The following is a 25,773-nucleotide window of genomic DNA, read 5'->3' on the forward strand; positions in this document are numbered from 1 at the left end:
ACGTCCCATACAACATTTTTATGAAATGTTGCTTTTTAAAAAGCTATATCTCGAAAACTATTTAACGTAAATACTTAATTAGATCTCATATTTTAGCAAATTTACTCTTCTTTAAATGACGTTCTCTTAGGTTTTCTTGTGTTGTTCCTACTTTTTAAGGTATAGTGCTCCGAATGAAAAAAAAAATTTTTATCTCTTTAAAACAACCGCCATTTTTTATCCCCCTACCTATACTTGGCAGACTAATCAATTTTGACTAGTAATTATACATAGTTTTCATTAAAGTAATCTAAAATTGGGGAGAGATAACTGCCTTTTTTCTCCTCTTGGCCTCTTGTACTATTCCTATCTCAATCAGTTGTCGAGATATGTTGTTTCAAAGGATATTCCAAGAAAACCACGTTTTTCCTACAAAAATCAAGATTTATCTGCTGTAACTGAACATTTCTTAACTTTTGTCACAATTTTGAGCGTCTGCGATGAATTTCCAAACACGGCAACGACCCACTTAAGACTTAACTTTGTGGGGGGAAAACCTAGATATGAGATAGCAAAACCAGGACACAAAAATACTCCTGAAAAATTCATTGCTGGAGTGCTTCTGAAAATTATTAATTTTTAATAAGTTATTTTGCTTTCTCAGCTATGATCACTCAAGTGATATTTCCTACAAGTTCATTCACCATAAAAAATTTATTTTAGATTAAAAATGGTGATAAAAGCTGAGAAATGTACAGTACAGAAAGCTGCAATTTTTATAAGGACAAAACATGGTTTCTTAAAAAGAAAGAACCTTTAAGAATTATATCTCGGCATGTAGTTATTATATAAAGGTGAGTTTGATAGGACTTGAGTACTTAGGGAATAGAAGGAGATAATTCAATAAATTCTCTTGGTTAAAAATCCAACGTAATAATAACTTCTGATACCTTACAATGCAGACTTAGTAGCAAATGTTGTTTAAGAACTCAAAGATCATTTTTCATTATTTGAGCTTAGAATGAATAAGACGGAGAGCATGCTTAGTTTTTATTAGCCAAGTTAGGACATTGTTGGTTTGGAGAAAATGCTTCAAGTTAATTCGGAGTTCTGTAAGTAATGCGGAAAGCAGTCGCTTCTGAACAGTTATATGGAAAGAAAATAAAGAAATTAACTTCACATATAAACATGACATAATAGAGAAGATAACTAAAAATAAACACTACAAAGTAAAGATTATACGGTCTTGGTTAGTGATAGGACGGCTAATGAAAATTGTAACAAAACAGAGATTGTACCGGCAGGCCGGGGGGAGGGAGCTATGCAACATTGCAATAAATTGAGCAACAAGCAGATGCTACTTCATTCAACAATTGTAGAAAGACAATCCCACTAGCAACAAGAATGATTGCAGTTTTTTCGAATGAACTGTATAATTTTAAATGTTTCTTTTTCATACCATAAGTTCTGATATAAAGGACCATATTACATAATCCAAATAAATTAATGTTTTCTTCCTATTTAAACTAGTTCAGAACAGCGCATTTTAATTTAACCTACCGCTTATTTCAATATATTCCTTTGAAAAATATCTTTAGAAGAAAAATGAATTTTTAAGTGGATCAAAATCGGACAAGAGGCCTTCAGGATTAGTTTAAATTAACGCCTAAGAGTCTCAAATGTGAAATTAAACAAACATGTCTGTATATTGCTAATAAAATAATTTGACACAACGTCAATTATGAATAAATTAAATTATATATATTCGAACATATATTTTCAATATAAATAAAGTACCTGTTGAATATAGGTTTTGTTGTTAACGGAGATAGTGCGATTTGTTGAGGAGAAAAACGTTATAGAAAAGGGGTTGATGCATTGATATTATTTATTTTTGTAAGTAGAGATTCATATTATGAAATTTCAATAGGAAACTATTACGATATTATTTTAATAAATGGGTTTGTTTTAAAGATTGTTTGACATGGGAAATTGCCCTGTAATTAAAACCGTTTAATTATTTCTGAAAAATCAATAATGAGGTATGTAAAGAAATATTAATGCTATGAGTGGGATATTAATATGAAAACAATTTTTAAGTTGTCTCTACGTTGATAATTGTTGTATAATTGTTGCCGTCCTTTATTAGTTATTACAATTAGTATCTACTTGAAAAAAATATATTTTTTATTAAATTAATAATGTTTTCATTCCTAGGGGGGCAGGTACCCCGCCACCCGGACTATCTCCATCCAATCTACTTTATACGGTCAACTATCTTCATCCAAAATAAATCTTTAATTTTACAAGGTCCTTTAGAACCTATCATACAGTAATCCTATGAGATCAAGGAGTAAACCTCCAACTGAGTAGCCGAAACAGTTAATAATATGTGTCTATAAGCAACTCCATGAAACGGGATCTGGCCTGTCGGATGTGGTCAAGTATACGAGAAGAAGTCCTACTCCTGTGCGAGTTCTTTTGCACTTATCGATACGTGATGAATAAAATCAGGCATTCTGTACAATCCCAAGACATTGTAGTTGATGCGTGAATGCGTCACACAGTTTGCTACGAATATGAGGGAATCATCTCACCAATAAATTACAAACCCGGAAAGTAGGGAAATTTGATCCAAACTGCGAAAATTGTGGTAAGCCATTATGCAATGAAGTTAAAGTACTTAAAACGCTGCTTAGACAAATAAAATTTTCCAAAAATGTTTAGGAAAAGGGCAAATTTCAGGGAACAATCCCTAAATCTGCGGTTTAAATTGTTGAGACATTTTAGAAAGCCACGATTCAAATTTACTTGGAAGTTTTTTAGAAGTTACACTAAGTATCGAAGTTAGTACATTTATTTAAATAGCTGAATGTTTTCAGTGATAGTCACATTCGCAAATCACAATTTTTTATCTTTTTAGCTGTCTTGACAGATCAATTCAATTTTAGTATATCCCCGAATATTCAATCTTCAGGCATAATAAGCCCGTATCATTTTTGTCAAAAGTAGATAGAACCCTTTCCTTCCAAACCAACATTAAAGTCCTCAGAGAAGATAATATGACTTTCAATTTTTACCGTCCAATCTATTCCAAATTGGACTCGGTAGTTGGGGATCAGACAATCTTTCCTAACGCAAATATTAGGCAGTTAGCTGTGTCGTGACCAGTACAAACAAGGACAGATAGGAAACTGGAGTAAAGATAAGACAAGATTAGGTAAGGAGGACAACCTGAGATAGCCTATCAGCTAACTGAGAGCTTTAAAGGTCCCAGCATCTGTCCGTGCCTAAAGCAATAACAATAAGAAGTAATCCAACATAGATAGTGCTCACAATAGATTCCAACCTCCTTTCTCGGACTCTTTTTATGTATCAGGAGTGACTGCATCATTTATACCTCCGTATAGTCGCCTAGTAGATAACTATTTTTTTATGTTCATCCTCCCCGTGGAGAGTGTAATCTCAAATGAGTCATCCGACAATCTACTATTCTCCATTCCGATTGGCAACTAAAGCCAATAAAAATAGTTCACATTAAGATAGATGATAAACACACAATAATCATAAAATTGTTTTCAAGATTTTTCTTTTATACCAATTATAAAAGAGAATGATTGGGAATAATGTGTTCTATAGCGATCCGGAAATATCTGATAAACATGAGAATCATCAGGAATCTGATACAGGAAGTACTCTATGTCATTTTTTGAATACTTCCTGCCTAATCCTTATTTTAAAAGTTCATAATTTCTTCACTTCAGAAGTTGATATACCTTATGGCACATAAAGTAATCGCGTATCGTCTGTGAGGTACCTGTGTTTTGCATCTAACCATACTCACACGTGTATGAATAGCCTTCGGAAGGCCACCGAACCCACAGGGTTGACTCACAGCTCCATAATAGAATGATTATCTGCTACAGCCGGACTCGAACCTGCTTAGTAGCTTAGAGGTTTAACATTCAATTACAATATTTTATAGAATCTATGAAAATTAAATAACTTGAGTCTTTTTCTCTCTTACAACTACTTGCACTAATAAACGAGTATCGTACACCAATCAAAGTCTGTATTGTGTGTGTTTTTTCTCCTTTCCTTTTCTTTTCACAAAGAGTGACAGAGTTAGCCTAGAAAGTGTTGGGGGTTTGCATAATTGAAGGGGCACTAGCTACTCTCAAAAAATCTCCTAGGTGAATCAGAGTCCTCATTAGAAGGTTATTGATAGATGTAGTCATTCATGTCGATACAGTAACAAACGTAACTATGAAAAATTTATACTTGTAAAGTTGGCTCTTTTACGAAAAAACTAAAAAATCCAGAACCTCGGCACATTTCTATTCTTCATTGTACGCTTGCTCATTACCTCGAAAGGAATAAGCTACCAAACACACACCAGCGCTTAAACAATAATCTAAGGTTAAGTAATAGAGGATTTCATTGGACCATTTTATGTTGTGTTTTTTCTTTACTATGTATTTGGATGTTTTGGCAAAGAGACCAGATGTGGTTATTTGTTTTAGAAGGTTGATGTGAAGTGTGTTGTATTCCCCCCCCCTTTTTTATTTGCTTATACGTGACATATATCATACATTTTTTTCTAACCTGTGATGCTAAAATTGACGAAATATTTATTGGGCTCTTTGTTTAGAATATATATAAAATAAGATAAGTATATATCCCACTAATAGGAAGAGTATGAGTTGTATAGACTTAATAGCATTTAACACACATAGACACAGAAAATTAAATTCTAGAACATGTATATACTTGCGAATCCTATGTGAAGAAAAGGAGAACTGTATATACATAAATGTTATCGCAGACCAATAAATATATTAAAATAACGCAAAAAAAAAAAGTGTATACACAGTTATAAGAAATACATACAAACAAGATGAATCAAAAGAAAGATAACTCAATCATGACAATAAAATAAGTATCTGCTTAGAATTTACCCCTATTACTTAAAAGAATAAATAAATATAAACTCATTATTACATTGTAATGAAAAAATAAATAATATAGACCTTGTCATTATATAATTAACAATTACTCTATTAGTAAGGTATTAGGTCATAAATTCATGGCCTACGACCTGATTAATACGAATAAGAATTAATTACACATACACAAATATGTCAAATTTGCGCAGATAATCAAACGTAAATATCTAACCAAGATGAAAATTAAATTTAAAGAGCTGACCATTTGGTTAGCAAATATTATCTAAGTAATAGAAAACCAACATATTGCCTATAAAAATGGAGATAGTATGAACAGAAAACTAATTTTTCTTATTTACTGCTATTTGAAAACTAATTCGAAAAATTAGTTACACGCGTGTACCTTACTTTTTTTTTTTTAATTCAAGTTATCTAAGCATAAACAAAAGTTTTTAAATTTTTACTGAGGAAATAATATGTCCTAGTGATTGTGTCACAGTCCTAACATTATGACTCATCCACTTTTCCACGTTGACGCTGCACGCACCCATCGATTCATACAATTTAATATATTACTAAAAAAAATATTTGAATATTTTCAGACCATTGACTATCGTTAAATAATAATAAAATAATATAGAATAATAAAATTCAAGACCTTCGTAAACATTATAGAAAATGAATGGAACTATTAATTGAAGATCATATACATATACAAAGTAAATTTTTATGAATATGAATTTGAAGACAATGACCATCGAAAACATTTTATTGAATGTACTTTGACAACAGACAAATTAAGTAAAAATATCGATTATTCATCCGTCTCTTAATTTATTTTGGTTTTAATTGTAGACTCACCGATAACTTTATCGGAAGTTATGAAACATACACAAGTAAACACATAACGCTTAAATGTAAATTATGATGTAATAAGCATGAAGCTATAACGTGATAGGTGTTTTTTTTTAAATATCTCTATCTCATAAATTTTCTTTGAGGATATTTGACACAAACATGGTTGTCATCAACATCTGACTTACCGACTTGAATTACTTCAATGTTTCACAGATTTTGGACAGGATGGAAGAAATTTACAGTATTATTTTTAGGCCAGAGGAATGACGGATTTCTGCTTTATATACAAATCAGCATTGCATATTTCTGTAACTTTATGACACGACTTAGCATGCAAGAAAAAGTTAGAAAAACATTAAAGTAACGAGAAAGGAGAAAATTTCTAGTAGATTTAAGGTACGAAGTACAAAATTCAAGTCAACAATTTACGAATATATGTATATGTGTATGTGAATATGTATGCATATCCAAGTAATCATCACTGCTTCATTTCATTTTATTGGAATTATATCCTTAAGATTTATTATTTGTTAGAGGATTTTTTTTTTTTCATTATCTTTTATGTTGGTTTATTTATTTTTCTTCTTTATTTGATAATTTTTATTTTTGACAAAACTTTTAAATATATGCAATATACATAGCATTGTATTCTTTTTAGATTATTTCTAAAAAAATTACTTTTAGTTTACTTGTATTTAATATGTAATATTATGTATTTAAATTCTTTTCATTTTTGTTTTCCTTTTTATTGGAAGTTAATTACCTTATGGTTAAAGTATTGTTGTTTATTGTGTGTCTTATTAAATTCATAATTATACTTATTATTATCATGGTTTATAATTTTAATTTTATTTTTAAAATTTTGTATTTTACTCTAAGACTGCAAAGCCTTATCCTGACACCAGCAATACTATTCTAAAGGGATCAGTCCCAGGATAAATAAAGAATATTATTATATAGATATAGATTATAAATTTTAATATACTATTTACATTGTAGCCAATTATGCAGTGTACAGATACGTGTAACTGTCAAATTCGGAGTCTGCATTGAAGTTAAGTGGGAACCACCTTTTACACCAATAAATTATAAATTTATAAAACGAGTATTCAAGGTAAGTTATTTAGAATACACAATGCAGATCTAAATACATTCTATTACGGAAAGGTTTCACTGAAGTTCATCAACTGACTGAAAAGAAAAAAAAATCGCTGAAATATTTAAAACAACTTTTCTTTACAGGGCCGATTCCTGTTTTTCGACCTTCACCACATGTTCATTCCGTTAGAAACGGACTATTAGATTCTCCAAAATAAATTTCAAATCAAATCATGAAAAACAAAGTATACAAACAATACAATAAATACAAAGACTCCTATGATAAAATGAAAATTTACATAATGAAATACAAATATTCATAAAAATGGAAAAGTGAGCGTGAGTGAGTGACAAGCGAGATAGAAATTCACAAACTGGTTAAGGAATTTAAGGACCAATTAATTTTTATATTTTAGCAAGTAAAATACAAATAATCCTATATATATATATACACACATACACACAATAATAATAATAATTACTTTGGAATGAATTCAGAGGAATTCTAGAATTATTGAATAGCTCTGAATGAATATTCAACCTCATATTAATGATAACCGAATAATTCTTTAATGCCTATAATTATGGAATCAACTAAAATTTCAAAATTAAATTCTACTACTAAATAAATTTTTTTAAATTTTAATTTTGTCAAGTTTAATAATAAAAAAAAATACAATGTCCTTGTTAAGTGACTTATGAATTATTTATCATAAGTACTGTATGAAATAAATTTTCTTTTTATTCACCAATATATTTAATAGAAAATTACATATTTGATTTATTTTTATCTTGGACGTTTCAGGAATACTGTGTCACCTCTTCGGCATTTTGTATATAATCAATTATATTAACTTAGATATCTCATTTAAAATTTTTGATTAGAAAAGAGTCAAACAAATAATTAATTTCTTAAAAATATTCAAAACAACAATAATACTGAGGCAAAATACGGAAGTATACCAAAAATATGTTAAAAACTAATTTGTTTTACTCTTTTCAATTAAACAATTGGAAATTAAATTAATTTAATATATACAATTGTAGAAGGGATTATAAGATATAAAAATTTGTAAAATGGTGAAGACCTTACGGTGAAGCAAAGTAATAAATTATATATACCTATTTAGACAGTGATGATATATGCTCAGCCCATTACACTTTTTAATTAATCACGTTAAAGCTAGGGAATGTACCTCAGAAAAAATGTATTTACCACTATAAATTCAGATATCTATCAAATCATTACTATAGAGACCTCAAACATCTGAACGCGCTATAGGTAGGCCTACTGTTAACTTAATTACGATATTATAAACTTTTAATATCTTTATGATTTGCAACATATGCAGTGAATGTCTGAAATTCGACAATAGATAATATTTTAATATACGGTTATTGTTATACACAAAATCTGTAATAATTATACATTATTTTGACAGAATAAGTTATTATAACTTAAGATGGATAAGTTTCCATAATATTACAAAATACTTGATGTATTTAACTAAATCTAATATATTAGTTCAAATAGGGCATCTGTGGAATGAATATTTGTTTAAATGTCCTATAAAGCTAAGGGTTGGCACAGATGGCTGTAACGCCAGCTGATCTCAACCGAACAGCTGAGAAAATGGGTCAAAGCGTGTGCTATGGCTACAGCTGCACCCAGCCCTGGTCCACAACAACCCAGCCAGCCCTGTCACCTCTACTTGTTTTCAAATTTCTACCCAATACACCAAGCTGTGTGCTCTCCAGATACAAACTGAAAAGAAAAGATTTGTTTCTATACGAACGAAATTCTAATGGATTCGACGAATTATTAAGTTTTCCATGAACAGAGGTTATGCACAGGGAATGATCTTTAGAACGGACATCTAGGGGAAGAGAATTTCGTTCGTTGTACGGAGGCCTCTATATAACCTAATCCCTTTCCGTTTAAACGTAGAATACAGTGCCTTTGGGATAAATATGCAAGTTGACAGTGGGAGATACAAACCAGTTAAGTTTGCCTTGTCAGGTGGGGCGGAATGGTTTATTGTCACTCGTCAAGTTACTGCTACACTTCCTTCAGAGGACGTTTGTGTTCGAAGTATAGGCGTCATCTGGGCAGCCTCGAGGAGTCTGCAGCGGCGCCGGTACGATTCACGCGAGTGGAGAGGAGGAGTTGACTTATTTCGTGGCGGAAATTAACTACTACTACCACTACCACTAATGTGAGAGTCATTACACGATTCTATTTGATGTGGCAAAGAAGCTGCAAGAAAAAAAGGTGCCCAGAGTTCCAAGAAATGTGATCAGATTAACTAACGTAAAAGATGACTGCTTAGAGAATACGCAAAATTCAGGAATTAGGTTTTCTATACATCTAGTGGTGGTTACAGAGGAGAAAGCCTACTGGGGACGGTCGAGTCGTATGATGCTCTTCATCCAGGGCTGGGGTGTACCTCGGTGAGCGTTAACGAGATTTCGGTACGGAACGACGACCACAGATAAAAAGAAAAAGAGAGAGAGGGGGGAGGGGATATAATGAAGGCGGTGGCCTGTAGACGTGATATTTCCGACCAATCCGATACCCCCTGTCCTTCGAGCTCATCCGTCCGTGTCACTATTTTCTTCTCCCATCATCTCCGGATAGCTTGCCTATAACACTCATCCACTTCACCCCTCTTCCCAATGATTCTCTTGTATAAAGATAAACCTTTAGGAGACCACAAAATAATGAACGGATTATATTAAATTTATGAAACGATTAGTGGAAAAACTAAAGCACCGCCTCGATAATACCATTCCAAAAGTATTTCAAAAATATTTATACATAAGTTTTAATTAGTAGTTATAACTAAATTTCATATAATGCACGTAGTGTAAAAACTAATGAATTCACCCCACAAAAACACTGATCATATGTTAAAGTTACGATAATTTCTCTAATAAATCGTGATATAAAGCGGAAACTACAGTTAACTATCTGTGGTCATGGTAGGTTCTTGTTTTGACCAGTTAATCAGAGTATAGGTATTTAGCAAGGAAATATTAACAGAAGTGAGAATAGTAATGTTTAGTGACGTATGTAATATGTACTGATACGATAATTAATTTGAAAAGAAATGAAAATAATAATGTATACCTGTCAAAACATTATTATTCTCATTCAACGATAGTTCATTTGAAATCAATTGAAAATAATAATGTTTAGAGACGTATGTAATGTGTACAGATACGATAATTCATTTGAAAACAAATGAGAATAATGATGTTTGAAACGTATGTCATATGTAAAGAGACGATAATTCATTTCAAAACATTAATAAAAAAGACAACAACAACGTACAAATTAATAATGACAATAAACTCATTCTTTTAAAAAGTTTATATTGTTTTTCAACATTTAACATTCAAAATAATTTTTAAATTAAAATTCTTTCAGGATTGGAGTATTTGCTTGCCTTCTATTTTGTTTTCTCTCCAGCCTGGTTAATCGGCTAGGTTAATTACAATATTAACAAATTTTACATTAGCAATGTGATTTTTTATTAAGGAGACAGAATGAGATCCTAAAAGCAGCTGACACCCAGTCATAAGTGAAGAAAATGTCCATTGGCATTTCTATTTTCGAGATACTTTAAGCTATGGACTTTAAGCTGTGTGAAGGAGAGAAAATGATGAGAAAATAAAGATCCAAATGGAATTTGTAAAATTTAAATTAATGTGCAGGGTGTTAAAATAAAAATACATAACATCTAAATGTACCTAAAAATAGTCTACACTTTTACTAAAGTGAAATAATGGAAAATATAAAATAAAGACGAAAAAAAAAAAAAAAAATTGTTCTCAGTTACTGGATGACTGCCAACAGGCTGTGTACCTATTTCTTAGTTTGATATAAAATTTATTAATATTGTATGAAAACCAATTTATACGATATGTAACTTATGAGAAGTAATTAAGGAAGTAATTGGTCCAAAAGTTTATTTATTTATTGTAGAATGTGTTTTACTGCCAATTATGAATTGCAATAATATGCCAATAAATTTAGATCCTGCCATGAAAACTCGCAACCAAACATCTATATTGTGCTTAATCAGGAAATTTCCAGACCTTAGCCAAGGAGTAGGTGACATGCTTGCTGGAGAATTAAATGTCCAGCTGTGTAGAGCAGAGACTGGAGGGAAGGTATGGCCTCCAAGCCAAGGTCAGGTCATTAGGTTCATGATAACGGTACACCTCCCCCGCCACGGGTAATCGAACTCTTCGCCAAAACCGTCAGATAGTATACTTCAACTTATTTTACTTGACAAGCAAGAAATATCATGTATAGTACTCCAGTAACGGGAACTTGTGTACTTTGCCTGATCCAGCACTCAACATACCGTGACTATGTGCTTTACCCGCAGCCTTGGATAATCTCATTTAATATATACAAATGAAATATAAAAAAATTATGAATATTTAAATTTAATAATACGTATATAAAATTATAGTTGTAGAAAAAGAATGAGAAAAGACAATATATGTAACTAATGAAATGTGTTAGTAAAATACTAGAATAAAAGAAATGAATTATAATTATTACAAGACAAAAAGAGTAATTAGTAAATATGACTAACATAACATAACCTTTATCTTCTTATAGTGCTCCCTTTTAATTCTTTTAATACTATTTTTTAACTATAATGTTAGTTGTTTTCTTATTTTCTAATCATCTGTAATTTCTCTTATTCATTATGGTTGTTATCTTGTTTTTTGCACTGATGAAAACCAGAAATTCTGGCTAGAACGTTGGCGCCAATAAATAAGTTTCTACTTATATGAGTTCTTCTTCACACACCGCACCCCTATCATCTTCTCCTCATATATCTTGAGAAAGTTTGAACACGACAATGTGTGAATTTATAAATTTATCATTGATAAACCAACCTATTTTAATTGAAGGTGATCTTGTTAAATCATTTTTAGATTTGAAAAACAAACCTCAACAAATGGATTTCATATAAAAACTGTTAATTTTAGTCGCATCCAGCCACATTTAGTCTGTAATTTACAACATTTACGAAGAAGGCAGAATATTGGAGAAGACTGGCTTGAAAGAGTTAGACGATGTCGAGGGGACACTGAGTGCGTTGAGAGTCAACCAACGGAAGCTCTTCCACAGTGGAATAAGCTACTGTCATCAAGACCTCCGATCATCGTAGCAACAATAACTAAATATCATAATAACACACTATTTTTTTAACATTTCAAAAATGGCTTTGGAATATTTTAGGTAAAATCTTATTCGAAACAGAAGGATTCGAACCCGTATCCTTGGAGTTAAACTTTACCATGCCTTACTACGATTGAGCAACTCATTCCTTATTGAAAAATATAACAAACTAAAATTCCCGAATTCACAAAAAAAGAACTAATTGCTGAAATTGTAGCTTGTAAATAACAATTTCCTGTTCCATTGATGATTTACAACGAGAATGAATGCGATACCAGAATAAAACGTGATGGAGTATCAAAGCCGTTTTATTCCTATATACTTATCTTAATAGAGTTCATAAATTAATTAAACAGTTCCTCAGCTTCAAGAGTAACTACACGGAAGTCTGAACCTGTTTCTAAACATACTCGTTACGAACCATATGTGGCAAGGAATAATCATGGAATTTAGGTTTTAAAATAATACGTGCAAAGCGGATACTGTTCATTACAATTTACAGATCCAGTTATTTGTAATAGAATGACCTCTATGCCGGCTCCAATTTCCTATTTGCGCCTTAGATCCTACTTAGGGACTTGACGGCCGTGCGGGTTGGGGCGCAGGTCTAGTGCGCTCGGTTCGGAACGTTGTGGGTTCGATTACCACCTGGGGTAGTTAAACATTCATTTTTCGGTGGTTCCGAAGAATGATTCTTGACACTCTCACCTTGGTTAGTACGCGGCGGCAACTAGGCCCACTAGCCGGCCATGTTCCCCCCACCAAATACCAGTACCAGTAGATCCTACTTGGAATAAAGGGGATTATTTGATTTTTTTTTAAAAATATACTTTGATTTATACAGTTGACTGATAATAAACTTGTTTCACCTTTGATAATATTTTTTTTCATCCCATATCGCATTAAGGTCAAAAATTAAGAACTCCAAAAACAATGATTCTTAATCTATATATTTTGGTTTGGAGCAGCAAAAATAAGTTTATTATGGTTTACCGAAGACTATTATTTTTTCTTAAACATATGTTTCATCAAATGATGCTAAGTCACTGCATACAATGTAAAGGTTTGAAATAAGATATTTAACTCTAGAAGGATAGTGTTATTTTACTTGACATTAAAGATAACTATGAGTAAATTTTATTCCTGACATCTCTCTCTCTCTCTCTCTCTTACGCGCAACATTATACACAACACTTCAACGCCTTAAAACCATTTATATATTTACTAACCTTTATATTTACTGTTTTAAACAGAATGGAGGTAAATATAAGACCTAATGTATGAGGAAGATAGGGGTCTGCGTCTTGGATAAATGTATCATTATGGTGATTGCCGTCATCCCTGCCACTATTAATATATTATATGTTGAGGAATTTAATTATTTTCTTAAGTCATACTTTTTTTTTTTTCAGTGCCACCTCTGAAGAGTAACCAAAATTCTCCAAAACTCTGCCTTCCTATTCTTTATCAAATGAAGGCACATCCCTTGCACCAATCATACTAATCAACTTTAGGACACGATGATTCATAGGTGAACTTGTAAAGGTGAAAAAAAAAACATGAAGAAATAAATTATATAATTAAATTAAACGCAAGAATAAGTAAAGAAAAAATATTAGACGTTAAAACCCCAGTAATGGTTACCAAAAGCTAACAATGCCGGAACAATCGAACACCAATAAAAGTAACCATGGCTTCTAGTGTTTACCGATTTGAGAATAGCTAAGCAACCAACGTAACCTTTCTTTTACAGGATCTCGTAACATGATAAACTATGTAGGCATAGCATAGGAAGGAGGTGGCGGAAGTCGTGTATGAGAGGGAGAGAAATCTGTGTTTTAAAGGCGGTGGTTAAATGAGAAAACATGTGTAATTTCAGTCAAAATTATGTGGAAAGTTTACCCAACATTAGGTCAGTTTCAACAGCCAATATTGACTGTCTAGAACTGTACGGTTCATGTATGCTACAGCCACTATTGACTGTCTAGAACTGTACGGGCCATGTATGCTACAGCTTTTGCGAGAGAAAAACTCCTACCACGCATGCTACAGCTAGAAGAGGTCGTTGGAGCAGACTTCAATTATTTCCACTTTTAAAGTACTCCAGTGACGTTTGCAAGGACTGCTGTACCTGACAGGGTCCACTACCTGACTGGAGCCTTAATGCATTACCTTCTTCCATTACTCTTTAGACATTCTTTCCTTACTTTAAAACTTGTAAAATATTGTATTTATTTTCCTGCGAAAGCTTTTAGAGGAACCTTACCTTTTAAACATAGCAATAAATAACCTGAAGCTATTACCTCCAGCAGACAACTGAACGATTTATTACCAAAATATTCATCTTCCTAACAAGCAACTATTATTTTAACATAAATATGATCAAACGTGCGGAAATCTATACCGAAAATCATTTTGGATCAATAAACGATTCAATTCATTGAGTGATCTAAGTGCTAAGAATGATGTTATTGACTTTCGTGCTACAAAACTGACATAACATGCCATGAATTTATGAAAAGTAATAGAAGAAAACGTACCATAAAATGTATAAAACGTTCATTTCCTTTAACTACCCTTAAATCTCTTGTACCAGTAGAAAAGGTATAAGGACCCCATTTTGTTTTTAAACGAATACAACTCTACTGATGAGTTAAAACATAAATTTATGTTAACCCACATTAAGTGAACCACATTAAGCCTTATTTTATAAATATATAACTATTTAACACTTATGACAGTTTTATTCCGTATATGTACGCTTCACAATCCTTCACGTTTCTGCCTGGCCTTTTCATAATGGCCATTTTTGAACATTTTAATCATCACCCCAGTTACAATATAAAATACATAAACCTTGGAAGAATTTGTGACACGTATAGAGCTACAGGTAATTTTTGTTGAACTATGGTTATAAATATAGAAATATAAACTTGACAATTAAATAAGGAAACAATCGCTTAATAAATTGAATTGAATAATTAATTAAGGAGATACTAATGTGCAGAACGTACAATTAAAGCAATGTTTATAGCACATATATGCTGATATTATTTTCATAAATTATACTAAGAGTTAGATATTTTTGACGCAGCTTATGGCTATGCTCCAATACTTCTTCTGACACCTATGGCAATTACGAATGATAAAATCACGTTGAAACAATGGATTAATAATTCTTGTAATGGTACAGGCATATAATACCATTCGCAATTTTTTTAATATATATCTATTGTTCAAGTTATTTCAAATTGATTTGTATACCATTAGTAATATTCTTGTTATTTATAAATTTGAAATAAAGTCAACGTTAAATCTGCTTAAACCACTTCCAATTAATGGAAGTGAAGTGGTTTAAGCAGTTTTCGAATATCTTTCCAACGGTATCATTACCGTAATTAAAACCAGGTTTTGTTTTAACCATCATTAGACTTTTTTTAAAAGTAATTTTGAATGAAAGCTTTTCTTTCTGAAAATAATTTTTTACACTCTTCTCCTATAACTTGTCTTTTCATAAAGTCTAATCGATAGGATTTATAACAAACGATCAAATGACCCAAATGTTTTCTCAGTGCAGTGGGCTCTAACTTATTTTATTTGTACTCCTGGCACAGTATTAAAAAAAAAAAATTACTCGATGTTTATGAATTATTAACTTTTTTTATACAAAATTCAAAGAAAACAAAATTGGTATTATTTGATAGATCTGAAAATTAAAAACAAACCTATACCGAATCAGCAAATTAATTTGCTTTTTTAATACATCATACATATGGTGTATATAAAAAAGAAAATATTTTTATAGTTATTGTCCTAGTTAAAGTTTTGAGTTAAAAAAACAGATCCATAATCAATTATACGTAGGTTTTTTTATTCATTTGTAGACAATTATAACTATATATGTGTGTGTGTGTGTGTGTGTGTATATAAATAAATCTAGTAAATTGGACATGAGATTATATGATACAGGCTTGTAGAGAAATTACTTATTGGTTGCACTCTAATAACATTTCTTTATTAGAAGGTTTCGAGGCCATCTTCTTTTACCTCGGAGGATTGTCAGGAATGATGAGGAGGAAGAGGAAGCAAGTTTAGAAACCAGTGGGTTTGGTCGGTTAGGGAGTTTATAATGGCAGGATTGGTATATGGTTCAAGCTAGAATTATATGTAGGTTAAAAAAAAAAGGACAATCCTAGTATTATTTCCTTGGGATGACTCAATAGATACATAGCCGTATTTTGAACTATAGGGGATTACATTGATTACTGATATGAAATCGATTTTGAGGACGCTACTAATAATAACAATGTTATTTATTATTTATAGGATTTAGTGTACTTAAATAGTTTCTTTAGGTAGTCTTTATAGGTTCAAAAATTAAACATAAAAAACTAGGTTTTTGTCTATTGTACAACATCACAATAAATTAGTCATATTTCTTAATTGGAAAAAATGATGGATAAAAAGAACAACCAAAAAATATTGATTTCAGATTGCAGCAGAACTGGTTAAACCATAGTAAAATAATTGACCAAATTAAGAATGAAAATGACAGAATGATTGGTGAGTATAAATATTATTTGGTAGCAGTAGTCTTCCATAAAGTAAAAAATCGAATCTTGTATTGGATTTTTGCTTGTTCAAGAGGTTTTATTCAAAAAATTTGCTCCAACGATTTAAATATTTAACAGCATCACGCCTTATTCGTTTCAAATGTTTAACTTGCTATTTCTTGTTTTCCTAAATGCTAAAATATTGAAAATTTCCAAATAGGTTAAAAAGCAGGTAGTGGGAAATGCAAGAAGGGTACAGAACCCTCATTAGAGGACAGTTTGGGGGCTGGAAGCTTTACTTGGGGTACCTGCTGTAGTCCGTTCACTTAGGAACATTTTCCTAGGGCACAAGCCAACTCTTAGAAGGGAGTACCTGCCTCTAATAAGTAAATACAGAAACCATCTCATGTCCATCTCTTTATGACTTATAATATAACCTTAGGAATTTGCAAGAACTTTTAAGTTCTAAACCTATGTAATTAAATCATACAAAGATTTGCCAAATTGTGATTTTAGGTAAAGAAATGTTTGACATGTATGCTACCTCATGAACTGAAAATCAGAGGGTGGATGTTGAACAAGATATTAAATAATATTGCACTAAAAACTAAATGATTTTTAGATAAATATTAAAAAATGTACTATGTTAAAATTTGGTTCTTGATATTAAGATAGTAAATAATGGCTAAGTAAATTATTCACTTGACGAAAAAGTCATTTTTTTTTCTAAATTCCTTTCCATACAACACAACTCTTGCGTACCTGTCTATATAAAATATTTAGTTGTGCATTTTGTCAATACTTTTAAAACAGTCCCCTTTAAAAAAAATTCACATTTTGTATACAGTATTTCCTATTTATATCTATCAGATTAATTATCTTCATTTCTTAATTTTTGTAAACCTTGATACAAATATTCATTAGCATCACACATTCCCTGAAAAATAATTCTTACATTTAGTTAGCATTGGAATTGGGTGCATACGGGGAATTAGAAGATAATATAGAAAAGAGAAAAAACTCATCTTCACGAGATATTTTTATCAGGAAATTTATTAAACCTGACCTCTAGAATTAGTGGAATTGTAAATAGTATTGATAATGTTTTCTTGCACGAAGGTGCTAATTTTGAAGAAGTTGTTAACATCCTTCTACTCTAAACCAACTCAATATTTCCATTAAAAACGCATCATTCGTATTCAATCTAAAACAATCATCTAGAATTAGTATTTTCTACGTTTTATTTTTAAGTTTTTATGATCGGAGAATTTTCTTGTATTTTCACTTCACCATGAAAAGAAGCAGACAATCATTTGCAGGAGGCAGAACTAATGTGCCAAACTACCTGAAAAGTTTTCCTGCGAAACAGGCCCACATACCAAAAGAAAACTACCCCTTGAGGCCGTAAGGGATGGGGAACCCAACATAAGGGTGGCAGGTCAAAATTTTACCAGAGCACGAATTTGGCTGCTAACATACCAAGCCTGAAGAAAAAACATTTAGACCAACGGTTCCTAACAAAATATTCTCACGAACCTTTTAAATTGGAAATATTTTTCAGGACATTAGCATAAACATCAAAACGAAAATATTTCCTTCTATATTAACATATATAAACTAAATGCCCAATTTACTTAAAGCATTTTATATTAGAAAATTTATTAAATTTAGAAATCTATGATATGATTCAATAAAAAAAAAAAAATTGAATATTCTCGAAGCATAAAAATCATCAGAGCAAACAACTAGCACAATTTGGAATAAGGACAATTTTTTTAAATCTATCTTGAAATTGAATATAATAGTATGGCATAAAACATACAAAGAAATGTTATGTACTTAATCATAAAAGAGCATTTTGAATCCAGCACTTCTTTATTCTCGAAACGCCATTTTGAAAAAGGTCCTATAAATTTTTAATATTTAACAGGTGAGAATTTTATAAAAGAAATTGGAAAACTAAAAAAATCTACTTTATTTTGTATGTGATATGTATTTAAGTAAGGACGCATTGGCTCTTGGAATGCCATACTAGAATATAGTAGCATTTTCTCATAAATTAAAAATTCACACTAATATAGAAGGTTAAGAAAAAAAATTATGAATAATTCCAAATTCAATCCTTAAAATATTTTTGTATGTAAACTTCAAGATATGTTTTATTTATAACAAACTATTAAAATTGATTTATTTGTTTTAGCCTAGGTGCTAAAATTTTATCAAGAGATGGTTTTATTATGTTCATATCGAAGAAATTGAAGTAGGATAGCATCTCACTATTATGTCAGAATGTTTGTAATTATTGGCTCATCAAATAACTAATATATGTAAATTTATCGTCTCAACACTAAAAAGAAAACTGAGATTATTATCGTTTAGTGATATGGATTAAACTTGTAATATAGCAATCATAATATTAAACTTATAAGATTCTGGTCCCTCAGGTGATACACAGGTTATAGGAATCAAATCGACAACTCAAAACCAACGAAACTTTTGTCAAGTAAAAAGTTGTTAAAAAGAATTTAGGTAATATATAACATTGTGTGTTTTTTAAAGATTTACACTGTCTCCCCATTTATCTTTAATACTGCCTGACGAATGAGGCAACAATAAATCTATTTTTTTTCTTTCAATCTTTTGAGTCTCTTCAACAGATAAAAATTAGCAGTCCAAACATTTCAGATATCAAAAATAGGTATTTAAAAAATTTAGGTTAGATTTTTTTTGTTTTTGTGAGTGTTCAGTACCTCCAAATTGTTTAACAAATTCTTGATTTGATGGACAAACTTGAACATAATGTTCATGAAGTAACAAAAATAAGAACTCGTACAAATTGATTATTCATAAGAAAAGAAGATCACTAAAACTCACAAGTGAATGAAACGATTATTTATAACAATACTGAAAATACACAATTCATAAATTAATTTATCTTAATTTTAATGTTTTATTGTGATGTTTCGATTTTTGGAAATCGAGATGAATCACTTCATTTTTAAAATAAAAAATAATTTCAAGTTTAAAGAAAAAAACATAAACTTAAGCAACTTATTTGATATTCATTAATTTCAAAATATCAATATTTTAAATTCGAGTTGTTATACGGGAGAAGAAGTAGTAAAAAGTCACAAAAACTTTACATTTTGAATCATATCTCTTCAACAAATAGTAAAAAAGAAAAAAATATAAGATATCTCTTGTTGCTTTTAAACTTAGTTATTTATTCCTAGATATGGGTTGCTTAGAACTCAAACGCCCTGCATATTAGAATAAACCTAATGTTTCTGTATTTTTTTCCTGATAATTTCAGTCTCAAATAGAAGATATGCTGCAAAAATCTATTAGTGGGTGGGGAAGGGGGCTAAATGTAAATTATCTTAAAAACTTTGACCGGATTTGCTACCTTCATGTAGGTCTGCCGAGTAATCCCTCACTAAATATCATTTTGAGAACAATAACCCCTTTGATTAATGTTTAACCACAACTTTCCGCAGTTTGGAGTAGGTTCACCGATCTTAAATGTTTCCTACTTTTCAATTTATTTTGCCCGATCTGAGCTTAAGGAGCATTAACATCTTTTTTTCTAAACTTGTTATGCGGGAACATGATCCAAACAGAGCTTGTGGTAGGCTCAGAAATCTGGAAGAGCCTCTTGCCCACCTGTTGGCCATCTGTTGTTGCTCTGCCAGTTTGTCTCTGCTTCGAGGAAAAAATCTATGGTTCAGGCTTTTTTTTTTCCAGCTTATGAGTGATCAGAAAATTAACACGAATAATCGAAAATTACCTCCCGTGTAGAATAATGCGAATTTTAATTTCACAAACCTTTTCCCTAGGGAGCAAAAAAATAAAAAAAATAAGAGGACCTGTGGGTTCGAATCATATCTCGGTCCGTCAAAATTTATTGTCACGGGAGCCCCGAGAAATGAATCTTGACATTCTCACTCCGGAGCTGTATAGGTCCTCAATGGTGAACTTGACAAATAGAAAAAAAAATGTATGAAACATTTGCCTTGGCATATATAAGAGAGACTGCAGTTAATACGTGGGGGAAAAATAGACAACAAGAACTAATTGATCGTCATAGCCCTAAAAATTAAACAATTTGACTTGTTTAAATCATTATAAACCGTGAGGCAACATAATAATTTAAATTGACTGGACTAAATAACTTTTACACATTGTTATCTCTTTAAAGTAGTAAATAGTTGGATAAAATAAAATAACATTGATACTTTAAATTACAAAAATTTATATTATGTATTATAGAAAAAAAGAGCTGATTGGAAGTGAAGCTTCCAAGGGGGAGGGGGAGGGATGAGGGGTACACTATGTGCCTCGGTAACACTGACCTTTCCCCGACCAAGGACGTTTATCACCAAAGCCTCTTCAAGAAACCACTTCAATTTTACTGTATCAGGGAAAATCAACTGCATCAACAGCATGCCAGTTAACAAATATAATTATACCCCTTTACATCAATTGATGGGTTCACGGCTTTTAATAACCTAAATTTCTTTGAACGTTTTCAAAGAAATAACCTTAAATGACCTATTTTCAACTGAAAAATCTTTATCTACTTCTACTAATGACCCACCTATCAGTCACCATAGAATGGAATATTTTGGAAATAGAATAGAACGTTTACTTCCTCTTAAGAGTTCATTCCTAAAAAGATAAATCCTAACTTCTTCTTAATTGGATAAAAAAAATAAATTCTCTGGAAACCTGACACTATTATACATAAGGTGTCAACAAAAGTCTACCAGTTGAATTTCCATACTTCTTCCAGCATGAAATAAAATTTTCTGTTCCCTCCCAAGAGAGAAATGAAAAAAAGTTTTATGCAACAATATTCCAAAATATTTATTAATAAATTGACTATAATCATGAACATTAGTCAATTTACAATTGAAGTATTGTGTACTTAAGTATTTAATGATATTTACAATAAACAATTAAAAAAATAAATAAATAAATAAACAGTTAATAAAGTAGGAACTAGACAAAATTATCTATAGAAACTTTCATATTTCTTATATAAACGAAGATCCCCCTAAACAAACTTGAAAGAAACAAGGCTGACACTGAGTGGCTTGTTTTCAATTAGCCTTGACAAAACCCTGCAAACGTTGGTTAACATTAAATAGTTTTTTCTACTACTTTGTACCCTTATTGATTGCCACCCAAAAATAGTCCTTCCAACAAATAATGAATAAATGTTTGGGCGCCAACTTTTTATAATTTATTTTTTTTAATAATATGGACAATGTCTTGAAGTTCTGATGAGTTAGACGGAAATACCAGACTTAAATGCCTTAATTTTTCCCGGTTTTAACTTTTTGTAGACATAAGAAATGACCAAGATTATGAAAAACAGTAAATTAAGCAACTCTAAAACGATGATTTATATACATAATAAAACCAGAATATGTATTTATCGTTAACACTTAACATTACTTTGAAGGAATAATGATTTAGAAGGTAAGCTAAGAGCAACAGAGCCTAGAGCTATGATAATAGAGAGCCGGATGATTGCAGCGATAGTGAGGCTCGTGACCTGGTCCTATCCCGAGAGAACCCTTGAAATTTCTAAAACCTCACAATACGCCACCAACTGAAATCTAACCATAGTTCCATTCCCATTCCCTAAATGAAATTTCTTAAGCAATATACGAAAGATTTATTTACACCAGATATGAGATAAATTATTGTTATAAAATTTACAAGAAATTCAGTATAGTCTGAATTTAACTAAAAATACTTACCTTCGACTTATTATCAATAAATTCAATCTAATTTTCTTATTAAAAGCAAATGTGTGAGGATAGGTGACAATGTATAGGTTGCCTAATGTCTTTACATATTGTAGTATAAAATTGTATTTTCGGTTAGGAGCGTTTTATGATTTTTAAATAGAAATTATATAGCAACACAAGATCCACTAGGTACTGCGAGTTTGAAGGCGATTTAAAATTGATAGAAAAACCAATTCTGGAAAATTCTTAATGTTTCCATGAATACTCTACACTTTTTATATCAGTACTTATTCTGACAGGTATTGACCATATTAAAAAAATAATAATAAATTAGTAACATTAAATAATAAATTGAGGTATTGTAGCAGAACGATTGAAACTGTATAAGTCAAATTAATAAATGCGAATCAGAATCTTAATTTAGAATGTTCATACTTCATAGCAACTTTATAATTTTTTTTATCAACATATTAAAAACCACTCTACTGTAGATAAAGTTATGAATTAAAAATTATATACAACATAATGTTTAAATCTGATGTTATTTAGTGCAAAATATAACTAAAAAAACGGGAAAAAAACAGAAGATTTGGTGCTACAATAAAAGGTAACATTTTCGTATAACTTTCAATAAGTTAATTTAAAACTATTAACTACTAACAAAATAGTCCTATCAAAATAATTTAAAACAACGTTTAACAGCATTATAGACAATTTCAACCTATTTACTTAAAGCTAATTTCAGATTTTTCTTCAATTTTAAATTTTATGGAGTATAAATATTATTTATGACAAAATCGAATCAATTAAGTGTCTTTCTGTCGAAGTTTGATTTGTATCTTTGCATGTTTTACACATAAATATACGTTAAATTCCTTAGATATTAATTCTTGTGTAATTTAAAACGTTGAAACCACTTTAAAGACCCATAGAATGTTCAATAAAATTTCTACGAATTCATAATTTCATCTGTGTTTTTAGGATTATACGTAGATTTAAATTTTTACAAAATCTTTTAAATTTTATTTGATTCAATAAGGAATATATATGTTAGTAAGTCAAATAATTATAACTTCATCTATGTGTGATTTCAAATTACGTTTTATACAAAAATAAATTAAGTAATTAACTCAAGTAATAACCTCCTCAACATAATCTTATATGTTACGTAGAAAAGACGTATAATTCTGGCACACTATATTCCATTATGAGGAATTAAATTGAAAATTAGAGATAAAACATAAGAAATAATTGAATAACGAGTAACAAAAGACAAATTACTTGGTGTGCTGCTTAATGCCAGTAATATATAAGAAAATGGTCTGTCATTTATGCCAGTTCTTGAGCCTGCTTACTTTGGTTAACTTTACACATTTTATTGAAAGAAACCCATTTATGTTTGGTTTATTACGATGTATGTTCAGTTTAATTTATTCAGAAAGCTGAAATATTCATATTCATATAAACAGAAATGTAAATAATAGAAAATAAGATTTGTAGAGTAGATACAATTATAAACAAAAAGGTTTTAGTCCACGATAGCTCAAGCAGAAGGCTTTAGACTGGTTTCAATGTAAAGTAAAATAAATATTTTAGCATTATGAAACAGAACAATAATATTAAAATCTTTCTACAATTGAAAAGTAAGCATATTTATAACACGTAAGTTTAGACGAAAGAATGAACTTGTGGAAACATCTAAATTGGCAGATTTTAAAAGTGGTTTTAATTCTTTAGTTCATAGTTCAAGAAAGAGTATTAATTTTTAAAATCAACAGTAATCTTTTAGTTGTTATTATTTACAACTTACGCAAACAAAAACAAAATCATAAAGAACGTAAACATGAATATATATATTTTTTATCGGTGTTGTTAAGATATTTGTCACGACAGACTTTGGCGAGGCAAATTTCAGATTGAGAGCCGATGTACTAACATATGTATTAGTATTTACGTATTATAATTTTGTTTGGTAATAAATTTGTACATTTCTAGTCAAATGACCTAATAAGGGGGGCAAAGGGCAAAGAAGGGGGAGTCGTGAAGAAGAGCATTGAACTTGAAGGTTGGCAGCATTGGGAGAACACCTTCGCCGGTCTAAAACAAATTGACAATCCTTTCCTAGCAAAGGTGTCCACCCGAACAATGGCCTATACCAGTCATATTCCATAGTTCATATTCAAAAATAAAAAGTAAAAACACAATTCACAATGCATTCTATACAGAAATACGAAAAAAAATTAATAAATAAAAATAACTCGTGCATTTTTATTAATCTAAAGTAATTTAATTCAAAAGGCCAAGTCAAACGACCCTCCAAGTATTCAATGCCCAAGAATTAACTGTCATGCTATAACTATACGAAACAAACTTATCACTTGGGAGAAAAAATATTAATATTATTACTTGATAAATATGTAAACGAACAAAACTAATCAGAACTAACTAAACAAATAAACTATCTCTTTAAAATTATACGGATAAACAAATTTTAATTTTCATGCGAGATATTAGGAAATAAACAAAGATCGAGAATCACAACAAACACATCCTGAATTTGTTGAAATTCAACGAAATAAAATTCGAAACCAATTGACATATATAACAATTTATGAGAAAACAAAATGTCAAACTATGATCTAGTTGTCATAATAAATACATGATTAAAAGTATTATTAAATAGTTAGGTCACACTGACATTTATCATTGTTCCCTTAAAATATTAATTCTATATAATGCAATTTATAATATATCTAACCTGGGTAGCGTCCGAATAAGGCGTAGGAGAGTTCTTGTCAACCAGACGCGATCCGAAGACATGGGTACCCGCCATGGTGTTAGCACCACAACTGCTCAGCCACTACTGAACCTTCCTTACCTTCTATCATCTGTACCTCCCCCCCACTTTACCCCCACTCCACCCCCCCTCATACTCTACCCTGGACGCAAGCTGGCCTGACAGCAATAAAGTTTGCCTATGCACTTCAATAACAAATCTTAGAAAAATTGTAAATAGGACAAACTATAAACCAAGACTTTTTATAGTGTAAATGGATGCATATTTGTAATAATAGATGTTTTATAGCTTCAGATTTATTCAAATAGATTTTATAAACAAAATAAAAAAAAATCGTCAAAAGTTTATATCTCAACACAAGTTATACCACTAACCCAGTAGAGATACCTAAAAAAACAATGGGTTGGGTAACAGACAGTGGAGTAATTATAATTTTCAGATATATTAGAACTATAAGAAAGAAAAACCTAATTCAAAAAAGTTATGCTGTCCAACTGTATACAGAGCATACTTAAATCTAGTCAGAAATTGTTTTTTAATTCTTATAAAACATAGGAATAGTAGAGTAAACTTATAA

General features: G+C 30.7%; 1 protein-coding gene across 1 annotated transcript in view; it reads right to left on the bottom strand.

The window, feature by feature from the left end:
- LOC106678764 (transcription factor sem-2) overlaps positions 1-25,298 on the bottom strand; it is a 67,871-nt gene extending 42,573 nt beyond the window's left edge. The window contains exon 1 of the mRNA XM_014417507.3: positions 25,158-25,298. Within this exon, the coding sequence (XP_014272993.1) occupies positions 25,158-25,232 (75 nt within the window). The 5' untranslated portion in view covers positions 25,233-25,298. The remainder of the gene's footprint in view (positions 1-25,157) is intronic.
- Positions 25,299-25,773: the final 475 nt, after the last annotated feature.

This window comes from Halyomorpha halys, unplaced genomic scaffold (assembly GCF_000696795.3).
Source record: "Halyomorpha halys isolate HHAL.00 unplaced genomic scaffold, Hhal_1.1 Scaffold158.1, whole genome shotgun sequence".
In the NCBI taxonomy this organism is placed as follows: Eukaryota; Metazoa; Arthropoda; class Insecta; order Hemiptera; family Pentatomidae; genus Halyomorpha; species Halyomorpha halys.